Source organism: Ctenopharyngodon idella, chromosome 23, assembly GCF_019924925.1.
Source record: "Ctenopharyngodon idella isolate HZGC_01 chromosome 23, HZGC01, whole genome shotgun sequence".
Taxonomy (NCBI): Eukaryota; Metazoa; Chordata; class Actinopteri; order Cypriniformes; family Xenocyprididae; genus Ctenopharyngodon; species Ctenopharyngodon idella.
In genome coordinates, this window is record NC_067242.1 from 14,774,842 (window position 1) to 14,790,019 (window position 15,178).

General features: G+C 35.1%; 2 protein-coding genes and 1 non-coding gene across 3 annotated transcripts in view; 1 reads left to right on the top strand and 2 right to left on the bottom strand.

Annotated features, from left to right (window-relative positions):
* The window catches only part of pola1 (polymerase (DNA directed), alpha 1), a 54,484-nt gene extending 50,036 nt beyond the window's left edge, over window positions 1–4,448 (bottom strand). Inside the window, exons 1-14 of the mRNA XM_051882058.1 lie at window positions 4,266–4,448; window positions 3,455–3,579; window positions 3,286–3,382; window positions 3,124–3,204; window positions 2,899–3,014; window positions 2,621–2,683; window positions 2,398–2,499; window positions 1,524–1,671; window positions 1,283–1,433; window positions 1,014–1,189; window positions 677–789; window positions 482–595; window positions 319–393; window positions 68–206 (exon numbers count right to left, since the gene is read on the bottom strand). Coding sequence (XP_051738018.1) covers window positions 68–206; window positions 319–393; window positions 482–595; window positions 677–789; window positions 1,014–1,189; window positions 1,283–1,433; window positions 1,524–1,671; window positions 2,398–2,499; window positions 2,621–2,683; window positions 2,899–3,014; window positions 3,124–3,204; window positions 3,286–3,382; window positions 3,455–3,579; window positions 4,266–4,314 — 1,549 coding nt within the window. The 5' untranslated portion in view covers window positions 4,315–4,448. The remainder of the gene's footprint in view (window positions 1–67; window positions 207–318; window positions 394–481; window positions 596–676; window positions 790–1,013; window positions 1,190–1,282; window positions 1,434–1,523; window positions 1,672–2,397; window positions 2,500–2,620; window positions 2,684–2,898; window positions 3,015–3,123; window positions 3,205–3,285; window positions 3,383–3,454; window positions 3,580–4,265) is intronic.
* Window positions 4,449–5,049: 601 nt separating this feature from the next.
* On the bottom strand, window positions 5,050–5,139 carry trnar-ucu (transfer RNA arginine (anticodon UCU)). The gene is given in 2 exon segments: window positions 5,050–5,085; window positions 5,103–5,139. It is a non-coding gene; the product is annotated as a tRNA-Arg (tRNA).
* A 235-nt stretch (window positions 5,140–5,374) lies between these two features.
* On the top strand, window positions 5,375–6,738 carry rrs1 (ribosome biogenesis regulator 1 homolog). The gene has a single exon (XM_051882412.1). The coding sequence runs from the start codon at window positions 5,421–5,423 to the stop codon at window positions 6,453–6,455; it is 1,035 nt and encodes a 344-aa protein (XP_051738372.1). The 5' UTR covers window positions 5,375–5,420; the 3' UTR covers window positions 6,456–6,738.
* The last annotated feature ends 8,440 nt before the right edge of the window (window positions 6,739–15,178 follow it).

Genomic DNA, 15,178 nt, shown 5'->3' on the forward strand with positions numbered 1-15,178 from the left:
CACATTTGTGTAGGAAATACAGAGAAATGGTATGTTTATATATTTTAAATGAGAGACTCAATCTTACGAGGGGTCTTCACATCAAGCCAGCAAGGTCCCCGTATCTTCCTATTAAGAAGGAAGTGTTCCAAACTGGTGGTGTTGGTGCCAAACACATGGGAAAATGTTGAGCCCTTCAGCTCAGATGGCAACGAAGGAAGCTCAGCCTACAGAAACAGAATGTGCACATTACAAAAAACACCTCAGTCTCATTCTAGGAAGTTTCTATAAAATAGTCATGACTTGTTTTGAGTGTATAAGTGAGAGACGTCAACTCACAGAGTATTTGACTTCAAGGTACTCGCACTTTGAGGGGATATCTGGGATCTCAAAAGCATAATTCTTGGTCACCGGCTGTTGAAACAGGGGAAGCACATTTTATAAATGTATATTTGTAGTTTCCAAGGCACCAAAAGCAGAAATGATGGATAGCAGCAATTACCTTGGACTTAAATTTCATGATTTTGAACTTCTCAGAGAGACTGTTGAACTCCTGGTACACATCCATCATTCCTACTGCACTGTCCGTCTCCTCACCGGTTGCCAGATTCACTTTCTAAATCGCATTAACACAAAAAAATGAATTAAAGATGCATATTTTTGTATCTGCATGTCGACTAAATAAGGTCAGTCTTACATGTTCTCGAGGAAGGAGATACATCGTCCTCTCGATGTTCCTTATAGCAACACAACAGCTAACATGTGCTTCAGCTGACTCAATCCAGACCTTTCCAAACAGGTACACCACACCTTCACAGAAAAAAAAAAAAAAAAAAAAAAAAAATGTACAGAACCACCTTTTATGGACATCAAATAATTATAATCATGTAGGAATAGGACATTTAAAGTCGTAATTTGAAGTTCAAGCATTATATAATAATGAATTACAAGTCACAGAAAAGACCTAAAACCATTAGAATTTAGGATTTGTATACACATGTATTAGGCAAAATCATGGAGGAGCAGATGCCCACCTGGTTGGCTGTACTGGTCTTCAAAAGCATCCAACCAGTAAAAGCGGAAAACCATATCTCCATCAGGTCCCTCCACCAGCGGGAGTTGGGTAGAGTCCACCTGCACTTCCACAGGAGTCTCAATTGGATCCCCCTCCTCCATCTTCTCCCAAGCCATGCCACCAACCAGTCCGGATCTGAGGAGAGCAAACAGGAAAGATATGGCTCTGTTCTCTGATCCTTAGTAGAGTATACTGCATTACTTCATAGCCTGTGTGTTTCAGACATACATTAACATGTCATCCTGTGGCTCAGTCTTGGGCTCCACTTTAACAGTGGGTGTGATCTCAGGCTCTGCCTTCACTTTCACTGGCTCCTCCTCCAGGTTCTCTGCTTCCATGGGCTCATCAAAGTCCATCTCATCAAACTCAATTGCATCTTCTAATTACAAGTTTAAATCAACAGTTAAAAGCAATATATTTTTAAGATCTTGCACCCAAAGATTGAGGGAATGAAGGAGGTCACATATACCTTCAGGCTCCTCTGTCTTGGGCTCCTTTATCTGTGTGGTAGCTGGTTTACTAGGATGAATATGAGCAGAAGACCTGGGTGAAGGTTCAGCTGAAGGAACCCGCGTCACCACAGGTCTGGGCTTTGACACTTGGACTTCAGGTGATTCCTGAGAGATGGACAAATAGTTTGAATATTGACTATTTATGATGAACACTTTTCCTAATCAATGAAGTTTAACTTTTGTAACTTCCTATGTACATTGACATTCAAAAGTTTGGGGTAAGATTTTTTTTTTTTATGTTTTTAAAAGATGTTTATGCTTACCAAAGCTGCATTTAGCTATTTGATCAAAAATACAGTGATACTGTGGAATATCATTACAATTTAAAATAACCATTTTATATATTAATACTGTATTTTTTTCTTAAAAAAAATATAGTTTATTCTTGTGACGCAAAGCTGAATTTTCAGCATCATTACTCCAGTCTTCAGTGTCACGTGATCCTTCAGATTTCATTCTAATATGCTGATTTGGTGGTCAAGAAACATTTCTTATTATTATCAATGTTGAAAACACTCGTGCTGCTTAATATTTTCGTGGAAATCATTATACATTTTTTCAGGATTCTTTGATAAACAGAATTTGTTTGAAATATAAATCTTTTGTAACATTATAAATGTATTTTCTGTCACTTTTGATTAATTTAATGCATCCTAAAAGTACTAATTTCTTAAAATAAAAAAAAATAAAAACCTTTTGAACAATAGTGTAAATCAGTACAACTATTTGGTGGGAAATGGTACACAACTGACAGCAACCCGATGTATGAATCTTCAGTCTCAAAAAATAAATAAATAAATAGTTTTACCATTTTGAACAAGGGATAACTACCTTTGGCACCTGTGATTTGACTGAAAATGGATTCATAGGGGATCCCAGTGTTTTCTTCTTCTTCAGAGTAATAATTGGTGGTGGAGTGAGCAAAACTGGCTTCTGTGAAACATTCAAATGATCATGAGGTCATTTATGAACACTGTAAACTGAAAGCACCTACAGGATGTCTGTGTTAAAAGTAAACAGCTATCTATTAATACAAAAAGTCATAAACATTCACCTTAGAGTGCAGGTCCTGCAGAATATCTCCCAGCAGGTCATCTTGAGACAAATCCACATGTTTCTACAATGCAAAACATGGGAAAAAGACAATTCTGTTCAAACTACAGACAAAAATACCTCTTTGACCTCCATTACAAATGCCAAATAACGACAGAACTTTCCTTCTTAGTTGAACTACTCCTTAAATATTTATATTCACATTAATTTAATGAAATAGTTACATAAAAGTCATGGAAAAATACTATACTGTGAACAAAGTGGCAAACTGACTCTTACCTCAGCAGGTTTCTTCACATTGCTATTCATGAACATGCTTTTAATGCTGTTGGGTTTACTGACAGACACTTTTTTCACATTCTTTTTCGAATCACCTCCCTTTCCACCTTGTTTACCTGTTTAAGAGAGAATAATAAACTGGTAAAGACAACTCAAAGAAAAATGCTTAGTATTGTTAAATCGGCAAAAAAGGAAAATAAAAGGCACTGGTTTTTCAAAACTCACTTTTAGGGCCCTTCTCCAGTGCGTCATCATCCAATTCTTCATCAAAGATTTCTCTGCCATCCTCCACATAGCCTGTCCCATCTGACACAGACAACAGACATTCAGCTGGTGCGCTTTTAAACACTAAGTTTAGCAGGGAGAGATTATGAAAATTTAACTGACCGTCATCAATGATCCAATCATCATCCTGTCTCTCCCGCACCATTTTCGAGTACTGCTCTTCATCCACCTCCTCATACACACTGGTGAGCTCCTCCACCTGATCACAAGACAATGTCAAAACACTGGAACAGCACATATGACGTGTAGTAACAGCTTACATGCAACGCACCTCATATTTAACTTTCTCTCCCTTCTTGGCTCGTTTAATTTGCTCTAAAGCTGACTTGCGCCCCACTTTCTCTTTTTTCTCCCGCCTGGAACGTGAGGCGGCAATGCCACACGTGTCGGACGCATCTATAGGACAAGGAAAAGTGGTTTAGTAAAATCATAAATCATACTGTATAGCAAACTGAAATGACAAGATGAGAGTGACACATGAAATGATGTGAGAATGTGACAGTCTTAGAAGCATCAGTTCAAATGGATGGATTATAAAGGTTAAAAAAAAAAATAAAACCCAAACAAGAAACCACTGATTTTACTGTTGTTGTTATTATTATTATAACAATTACTTAAATGGTCCAAGAGGCATAATTTCATTAAATATTATTAATTAAAAATATGTTAATGCAAGTGTAAAAAGATGTTATGCAGGCCATAGTATATTATACACAGGAAATGGTTACAAATCCGTCATTTGAATAAGTATTTATGTGTCAGGTAGGAAAAAGTAACGTTTGAGAAATGTTTATAAAGTAAAGTAAAGTTTATGAAGTGAGAAACATTTCTGTCAATGTCATTGACAAATAATGTTCAATTTGCATTCAAAGTCTGAAGTCATCAAATCTACTCGAGAAAAGCATATTACACATAATATATTTGCATAAACGCATATTTTAGCGAACGGTGCAAGTAAATGAGTTCATTGTATTTAATATTATATTAGCGCTGTCAGTACAGTCGTCCAATAAGCTGCCTGTCTGAATAATTGCATTATTATTTTGAAAGCTAATAACACTAAGCACTGTAAACACGCTTACCACAATCTCCACCGTCCATGTCTTTATCAGGATTTGAAACAGGAGCCATTCATATAAATTAGTGCCTGATGTGAGGTAGAATTTCGCCCTTCTTTAGAAGCGTCGAGCCAAAACAACAGATTCCGCGCCAAAGTGTCTTCCCGGGGAAACTCGAGCAGCGGATATGACGTACTCAGCAGCCGTCCAATCTGAACTAGTTCAGTGATCCTTTTAGACAAACCTGATTCAGTTTGTTTTTTAATATCACGAAATATTTTAGAAGGTCGGAGACCTTCTTAAATACTTAAAGAAAAAAAATACTCAAAGAAAAAAATAATTCTAATATAATTTTAATATAATTTGTTATTTACCAATATTTTTTTTCTATACAGTAGCCAGACAGAACAATAAAATTATTGTTATTTGACTAATTACCACACAAATACAATACAAACAGTTTAAACCACACGACAATAAAGCTAAAAACATATACTAAATAAAATGAAGCGTTTTTACATTCGTTCATATGTGTTATTGTTAATCTTTATTTCAAACTGTAACCATATTCGTTTATTTACTACGTTTGTGATTTGTATTTTATTATTCTTCAAAAGACGCTAAATAATCTGAACATATTCACAAAGAAGTGATAATAGATTTAATACAAAACAAAGATGTTCGGTTCAGCTATACGATTCACACATTCTCGGAGTGAATCATTGAATCTTGTTTGGTTGAATCATATCTCCGAACACTCAGGTAACTTCTGGCATATGGCCATTTTATCAATTCTGAACACAAAATGCGACTCTGGTGGGACTCGAACCCACAACCTTTGAATGACCTCATTCATCAATCTAGAAGTCCAATGCGCTATCCATTGCGCCACAGAGCCGATGGGACGTCCCGCTAGTTTGTCGGTACTCCTCCTAACTTCCGAAGTCTTAGCCCTTTATTTTGTCTCAATAATAGGTAGACACTAGGCTATTATATTACATTTATTATTTTTCTAAACCACCTTTGTGTGTAAAACACGGTTACATTTATTTTATATATTTTTTATAAATATTTTAGTTTTTGAAAAAGTGAGTTTTGAAGTCCTTTATTTTGAAATAACATCCTTCCGCTTGCAGCAGCACATGTGAGAAAACCACGTTGTGTGTCATTAGAACCAAAATGGCTTCGTGCAGCATTGAAGACGTGCTCGCTAAAGCCGAGAGAGACGAGGCTGAAAAACTAAGAAGTATTACCGTAAACAAAGAGTTAGATTTGGAGTTTGACCCGGGTAATTTACTTGCGTTTGACAAGAACCGGATAGATGCTCGTGAATTTAAAGACAGCAAAGGGGAGGACTTTCTACGCTCTTTAGCGAGAGATAACACACAACTTCTCATCAACGAGATATGGAAACTTCCAACAGAAAAGGTTGAAGAAGTAATCGTCGCCAAGCTACCAGATCCAACCACACCATTACCCAGGGAAAAGCCTGCACCGAAACCAAAGCCTCCTACAAAATGGGAACAGTTTGCCAGGCTGAAAGGCATTCAGAAGAAAAAGAAGACCAACATGGTGTGGGATGAAGTTCACAAGGTATGGAAGAGGCGATGGGGATACAAACGTGCCAATGATGACACCAAGGAATGGTTGATAGAGGTCCCACAGACTGCAGATCCCAACGAGGACCAGTTTGCAAAAAGGAATAAAGCCAAGAAAGAGAGAGTGGCCAGGAATGAGTACAACAGACTCAAGAACATCGCCAGAGCTCAGAAGATCAAGGTGCCTGGAATGGGGCTCGCACCCACCCCTCAGCAGTCCAAATCGGAGCTGGCACAAGCTGTCAATATTGCCAAGAAGTCCACCGCCTCTGTTGGTAAATTCCAGGAGAACCTGCCCAAGGAGAAAACTCCCAGAAACACTGGGAAAAAGAGAAAATTCCAGCCTCTTATTGGTGACTTTAGTAGTGAGAAGCAAAAACAGCTGGATTTACTGAAAGTTATGGATAGTAAGAGGCCACGGCTTGACGTCACGAAAGCTGTGAATAAGCAAATGAGGGAAGAGGACAAGGAATCATCTCAAAAGAGTAAGAAAAACTTTGGAAAGAAGGGTCGGAAGGGAAACATGTCTGGTAAAGGAAAAGGAAAGGCTGCTGGAAAGGGAAAAGGACCCAAAGGCAAAGGACGGAAACCTCAGATGAAGCATGGAAAGCGCTAAAATCTGCAACAGTGTGGACTTCTTATTGTAAAATCTTATATATATTGTGCACATGATGTCAACCTGTCATGTGTCAGATAAAATCATAACTTTAAGTGCCTTGGTGCTGGAGTTTGATTCTGTACAATATGTGTTCAGACTTACCGTCTTTATAAATGTCACGAATGACATTTATGCTGGATTGAAGATAATTGGACTGTTTTCTTGTTGTATGGTGTGATTTAATATTGCCACCTGTTATTCATTAGTGATTTCACAATAAATTTAAATCTTCTCTATGTCATATGTTCTTGGATGAATTTTGCAAACATTTCACCAAAAAGTTTTGTTTTTGAAATATTAAAGATGTATTTTGCATAATACAATATGTACTGTAATATAATAATGAGAATCTTTCTGCCTGGATACAATTTTTTTTTTTTTTTTTTAATTTAATTTAATTGTGCACAGTACTACCATCTAACGCCAACGAATACTACTATCGTGTTAATAAATTGCGGTTTAAAGTTTATTATTTTAAGAAATAGAATGGACATGCTTGATTGTAATAAAAAAGTGCAAAACAAATTCATAAAATCTATTTTCTTTATAAATAGAGTTGATTTGTCGCTGATAATCTCTTATTTCTTGCATTTGTTCATTTCTGGACAGTTTTACATAACTATAGTTGTTCTGTTAAGGATTAAATGGAATTTAATTTTCAGACCATAGTTCTCCTAGAAATATAAACATAATCTGGATAAATAACTCTTACATAAAAGGGTCTTTATTGTTCACTTCATGTTCATTCATTAAACATTTTAAATTCATTGCAGCCACCTGGAGGTACATTCATGTAATGCATCTAAATGCACTGCAATGACCTCAGATAAAATGTACACCTTTGAACAAGCTAAACTGAATCTAAACAATATTTATGTTTGGATTTGTTGTAACTCTTGATTGTTTATGATGCTATTCTTAGTTAAGTGTGTTACTTTAATGATATAGTAATCTAATGTGAATTAAATGACCATAAATACTCTCACCCCTCCGCCAAATAAGAAACAAGACGCCATATGTTCAAAATATTGATGCGTCTACAGAGTTGGTGGCTCTTTTATATCCAAATTAATAAGCTGTTCTTGAGTTGATGGATGGTGTTTGACCACCGACACCATCTCAGATCAGCTTGGGGGCTTTGGGAGGGGAAGTGCCCATCTGTTGACTGCTGTCAGGCTTGTAAAGCATCATTAGTCAAACAATCACGATACAAACACCCCACGCCAATGGACAGAAATATAGGGCACACTTAATGCCAAAATCAATTAGCACTGCTGTGCTGAGGATGCAGGGTGTGTATTGATACACTATGTGAGATTAAGAAGGGACAAATGGTATAAGTGGGCTCAAAACCACCAGTTGATATAAACTATTGAGATATATATATATATATATATATATATATATATAGTGCTTGGAAATATTTGCATTTTTTTTTTTTTCGCCAAATCTAAACTAATATTTGTGTCTACAGAATCTTGCAAAAGTGTACTTCTATTTATCATTCTCTTATACATTTCGGAACTCAAACATGCAACATAATCCACAGTATTATCAGAAGATTGTTTCAGAAGGTCTGTGTTGATAGCATGTCAAGTAAGCAGCCCTAAATATCAGCAGCAGTGGATTAGTGAGCAGCGTTTATTAAAGGACAGATACAGAAACAGAGGGATCTCTGTCAGCGTATCTCACAAACAAGCATCAGGATGCAACAGCACATTTACATGCAAAGCAATGGACAGTTTGAGGTTTTCACAACCGTTTCCTCTCCACAAGGTTTGTCCTTTGCAATTTAGCATGTGTTTTTGCTTATTTTGTGCTTGTGTATGCATATTTGAATGGTTTAATATGTCTATGACTTAATTTGAGTATTACATTTGTTGACATGTTAGTATGTCAGCATGCATTAAACTTGTTTTAACATTGTGGACAGTTCAATGCATAAGTAACAAATTAATTTGATGTTTAATTATTTGCAAAAAGGATTTCTGCACTAAAAATTATTTTCATGATTTGTTATCACAACATTTTTCTTTTGTCAAATAAACTTAGATAATTAATGTGGTTCAGATAACAATAGTTTGAGTTTCTGTTGATTAAACCAATTGCATTCATTGTATTAACTCAAATTTTTAATTTTAAGGCAACCAGGTAACTTACTTTTTTAAGTCAAACCAACAAACCAACAATTCTTTTTTTTTTTTACAGTGTAATTTCTATAATTTATACTATATATATATATAGTATAAATTATAGAAATTATAGGATACTGCAATAATTTCCCCTCAATATGGCACATAAATGCTTAATGTAAATATATATATATATATATATATAAAATACAAAAATATAAACTGAATTTCTAACCAGCATACACTGAATTTCCAATATACCCAATCAGCATACACCGAAAAGAAAATAAATAATATATATTAAGAAATAATAAATTAAAAAATATATAAAAACAAATTAAATTAAATTTAAACTCAAGGATATAATATAACTCATGTAATTTAGAGAGTTGGCATTAACCTTAAACGGGAGTATGTAATTCATAATCTGTCCACTAGATGGAGGTAACACACCGCTACACGCTTCTGTTGCAGGACCACTTGGGCAAGCTGAGGGTGACGTCATTGAAGTACTCTCAAAACATGAATTCAGGTGGTCCGGGCGCGTGCAGGACGACCAGCAGGGCTACTTCTCAGAGCAGCTGAGTCATGACAAACATATAAATGTAACTAAGCTCAGACAGTGACAGAAGCTTTATTTTAATAAATATGCATCATTTCTTATACTGTATTCCTCCTGCAACATATTTGTTACATAAATTGGTGCATTTTGGGACAGTACGAGAATGCAGCTAATCTGTTTTCTTTGTGATTGAAAGCTTTTGTTCCTAGAGGCATGAGCTCACGGCCGAGGGGCTTAGGACTGCACTGTTCAAACCAAGCGGGGACTGTCGTGCTCCTGGGGGAGGGCACGGGGTGAGTATGCCACCATACATAATGAGTCTGCAAATTACAGAACTTGACGCCCGTCGACCCCCACCGACACACACGGGCAGCTGCTCACCCTCCCAGCATCACAGTCCCCAGACAGGTGGCTCATAGCTCATTAGCTAACAATGCACACAGATAGCGCTCCAGGCCTGATCAATTCTTGCACAATGAACCCTTCCCGGTGGCTTGTATGCATTTTATATACATGTCAAAAGTTTGGAATAATTAAGATTTTTTTAAAAGTTTTTGAAAGAAGTCTCTTTTGCTCCAAGGCTTCATTTATTTGATCAAAAATTCAGTAAAATCAGAAATATTGTGAAATATTACAATTTAAAAGATTTGTTTTCTGTTTTAAATTGTGATTTATTCTTGTGATGGCAAAGCTGAATTTTCAGCATCATTACTCCAGTCTTCAGTGTCACATGATCCTTCAGAAATCATTCTAATATACTGATTCAGTGCTCAAATATTATCAATTATTATTGGTGCTCAGTTATTAATAATGCTCTTATTATTATCAGTGTTAAACACTTTGTTGTGCTGCTTAATATCTTTGTGGAAACCATGATACAAATAAAAAATCAGGATTCTTTGATGAATAGAAAGTTCAAAAGAACATAATTTATTTGATATATAAACTTTTGCAACATTTTAAATGTCACTTTTGATACATTTAGTACATCCATGCTGAATAAAAGTATTTCTTTCTTTCTTTCTTTTTTTTAAACTTACCTCAAACTTTTGAATGGTAGTGTTTCACAGTTTCCACAGAAATATTAAGCAACAAAAACTGTTCTCAAAATTGATGCTAATAAGAAATTACTTGAGCAAAAAATCAGCATATTAGAATGATTTCTGAAGGATCATGTGACACTGAAGACTGGAGTAATGATGCTTTGCCATCACAGGAATAAATTACATCTTTTAATATATTCAATTACAATAATATTTAAGAATATTTCTCCTTTTACTATATTTTTCATCCAATAAATGCAGCCTTGGTGAGACTTCTTTCAAAAACATTAAAAAATCTTAATTATTCCACACTTTCGACTGGTACTGTATAAAATGAGCAGGAAACATGTTTGTATACGGTTCTGAATTCAATGGAAAGCCTTTTCATGCCATTTCTCAACCAATAAAACAACGCTGCCAGTGCAATTTCACACTTTTCACTAGCGTGAATTCCTATGTGATGACTCTCTGTGTTTGAGGGGCTGTGCTCTTATTTTGAGCGGTCAAGGTGTGGGGGATTAAACCTCGCTGTGGTCCTTTGATTGGTGATGATCCTGGACCAATGCTGAACAGCCTGTCACTTATCTCCCCTTGTCAAAGCGCTGGAATCTGGGTCATCGGGAATAAACAGGGCCTTTGTGCTTGTTGTTTCCTCTTTGTGTTCCCCAGCAGAGGCAGGCTACAAGTCCCCTGGGGGGAAAATAGGGAGGAGGGTGCTTTCCTGGCGCTCAGATGCGAGGCCCAGGCACACAGCTCTCCCAGCTTGCTCCAGAGAATCTTGTCCAAGCACTGTAGGAAAAGCCACTGCCAGGGGGCCACCAATGGGGCTTCTGAGGCTGATTGAATGACTCCTCCTTTATAGAAGGCTTAGGAGAAATAGTACTGTAGCTGTTTTGTGTATGTGCATCCTTAATAGCTACATTGACTCATTAACAACCCTGTGATACTATACTGGTGGAAGCTGGGGGCAATTATTGTCCTTTGTAACTCACACACTACTACATGTGATCTTTTGGTATAAGGAATATGTAAACATGCCAAAAATAACAGCATTATCAACATATTTGCATTTAGAAAGAATTCATTGTAATATTGAATTTAATAAAATTCAATCATAATAGTCATAATTCAATTAGTCATAATACAATCTGTATCTTAGTATCAGCTTTTATCACACTGTATCTTAATAAATGCACCTCAAAATAGTATTCATTGCTCAATATTTGCCTTATATTTTATATATAGATATTTGAAGGATTTAGGCTGATATTTTTGCCTTCAATAATGATAAATAATGTTGTACAGCTACCAGTGGCTGTAATATATATATATATATATATTTTTTTTTTTTTTACGTCTTTTTACAATCACTAGGAGGACACATTTCTTAATACTTAAGTTCACTTTTCTCAAAGTGTTCAAATTAATAAGATTTATTGTTTATTATATCAATTATATTTAAGTATATATATATATTAGATTTTTTCTTTTAATCCCTATTTGTTTGTTTTTTTAAATAATAGCTTTAATATATTTTTCCTGTAAACATGTATTTCTACGCATTTGTTGAGTAAATATGTGTGTGTGTCATGTATATTTTTAAATTTTGCCTAAAATAAATTCTTGATTGTTGTGAATAAAAAAAAAATTATTAATTCATTTACAGTCAAACCAAAAATTATTCAGACATTTTTGATATATTTTTAGTAGTGGGTGCAGGACGCTATAGTTCATTTATGTAAGTGAGGATAGCAAAATAAACTGTGACATATTATACCCAAAAATTCTTCATACAGTGGACTACCAGTAAAATTGATAAAAAATTTGGAACCAAAAATTATTCAGACACATTGACCTGACCATGTTTTGCTTAAGTGTTAGATATAATGATATAATCATTATAAATTCTGATATAATTGATTATTTTTTTCTGACACAGTTTAACTCTGAGATCTTGTCATATTTTATTACCATTTTTTTAAACTATAGTGAATAAACTGTATTAATGAATGAAATGTTCAAGGTGTGTGAATACATTTTGGTTTGACTGTATTTATTTTTGCTATTCAAAGGTACAGAAAATGTCTAATCAATAAAAATGTCAAACTTGTCAACCACTACCATATATTTAATGTAACAACAATTATCTTTCCCTAGACCATGCAGTCTGGCCACCAAATCAACCCCCTGTACTTCAGTTTGAAATGAAGTGCTCATCATGCACGCCATATTATAAGATTAACTTTTGCTATACTGTTTCCTTTGAATCAGCCCCATGCAGTAAATGACTTCTCTCAGGTTTTAGCTTAATAAGATGCCTTGGCCATCTGCTAAGCTTGGCTTACTGGTCACAAAGACTTCAGCTTTCTCCTGAACCCTTTTGCAGGGCTCTTAAAGAACTTAATTAACCCTAATCCACTGATGCAGTGACTGTTAATGTCATATTGATGTGCTGCTGCACTTCAGAAACTTCAAAAAATGCAAAAGAGTAAATAAGAACTCAAAAGCATGAATACAGTGTTCATCTCGTAGCATCTGTCGCCTGCACCTTACCTGAGGAACAGCTGCTAGTCTGGGGAAAGACTTAGATCTGCCCCACCCATAGAACACTGTGCAACTACCATCCCATTGACCAGGTGCCTCCTCACCAGGACAGCCCATTCAAACAAGAAAAAACTGTCTTGAACCAGTTTTGGTGTTGCATCCTGGTGTTGGTTTCTAAACTAGAACCCCATTTCTGCCTCAGAATTAAAAAAAAAAAGAAAAAAAAAAAAGAAAAAGCGACTGTTTATATTTTGCAATTTTGAGTTAACATCTCACAATTCTGACTTTTTCCGTCATAATTGCAAGTTTAGATCTCACAATTTTGACTTTATTTCTTGTAATTGTTTATATCTCATAATTCTATTTTTTTGTTCTGAAAATCATGAAATACTTTTTGTGAATGAAATATTAGTTTTGTGAATATGAAATTAAATTTACTAAAACATTTCGTGATATGCATTTTGTGATACAGACAATTCCTTTAGTCTGTAAAATTAGTCACCCCTCACTGTAAACACTAATGCTTAAAATAATTAATCGGTTTGAGTAGGGTAAATTTAAATTAAACAAATTAGTTCAATCAAATTAACTTTTATGAGTATTTAGAACTTTCTTTTTCTTTTGAGTTCATGAAACTGACATATTTTAAGTAATCCGAACTGTATCATTGTTTTGAGTTTTATGAACTCATTTCTTTTAATTTAGACAAACTTAAATTTAACTGAAACTGGGCTAGGATTTCTTTTTCCCAGCATGCTTTGCCATGACACTCAAAGGGAAAGTAAATGCTAAAATTAAGTGTTATATGATGTTATTTTTTTGTTGTTGTTGTAATGTTAAGTGGGAGATTTAGTAGCGATTAATGTTTTGTTTGTTTTGCTTCTATATTGCCATATTCATTCAGCGACTGCTGTGCTATGCTAATGCTATCAAAGCATTGTAACCAATGAGCAAGTTAGCATTTACTGAATTAGCTAGTTAAAACTAGCCAAGTTTCTGCTACTAAAAATATTTAAGTTGAGATTACATGAGTAATCATAATTATACACTTATAAGTATAAGTGAAATTGTTAAGAGTAATTAAAATGTATGAGTACAAGATAATAATCTGCCAGTTCTGCTTAAACTTTGAATTTCTTAACTTTCTTAACTTCTTAACATTTTGATGTAACTGAATTTTTTTTTTATTTTTTAGTTTTGCCAAGTCATTCAGATTTACAGTGATTAAAAGAGATTATTCTGAGAAAAAAGTCGAATTCCAAGACGTAAACTGAGAAAAATGAGGGAAAAAAATTATATAAAAGATGCAATTCTGAGAAAAAAAAAATCTGAATTGTGAGATGTAAACTCAGAATTTTAAGAAAAAAAGCCAGAATTGTGAGATATAAACCGAGAAAAAAAAATTACAAAATGTTAACTCAAAATTGCGAAATATAAATTCCGAACTGCAAGAAATAAAGTCAGAAATGAGTGTTATAAAATCAGGTCTGAGGAAAAAAGTCAGAATTGTGAGATGTTAACTCAAAATTGCAAGATATAAAGTAGGAATTGCGAGAATTGTAAGATATAAAGTCGCAATTACCTTTAATATTATTATTTTTTTTAACTTTCTGGCATAAATAATGGGCTGCATGCTAAACTGTGTGCACAGCAGAATCATTCATACTACATGAAGCACAGCACACTATAGGCCTCTGTTGAGTTTAGTGGCAAGGGCCCCTTTTGCTCTCGAAACTCAAAAATCACCTAGAGCTTATTTATAGCTCTAGCCTCTACAGTATAGCTATGTGCCTGGCCAGCTCAGTGTCCAAACTCTCAGTAGTCTGCCAGTCATAACCAGTGGAAAGACTGACCTATATTATAGGCACCTCTGGCAGCGGAGCACCACGCCTGGGTTTCCCGCCTGAACTGTGGGTGCCTGCCAGATGACTGGGTCTGTCACTTCTGCGATAGCCTACCATCTGCTGTCTACTGCACACAATGGCAGGCAATGTGCACACAGACCCAAGGGAGGGGCTTCACGGGATGGCTCTGTACCACATGCTGCACTGGGACACCTCAAAACACACACACACACATATGCATGTATGCGAAGTGTACATGATGGTGGTATTCCCTCATGAGCTTATATATGTCAGCTCATTATTACAATAAAATAGAAATAATATTAGGAAAAAGAGTGACCAATATTATTAATTCGGGATGATGTTTTTATATTTGGTGTGTGTGTTTGTGTGTGTGATGGGGGTAATTTATTGTTTATGAACAATCAGTAATGATAATAATGTAAGTTTGACAAACCTAGTTCACCCAAAAATGAAATTTATTTCATTATTTACTCACCCACATGTGGTTCCAAACCTGTATAGCTTTCTTTGCCCTATGAATAATATATTTTTT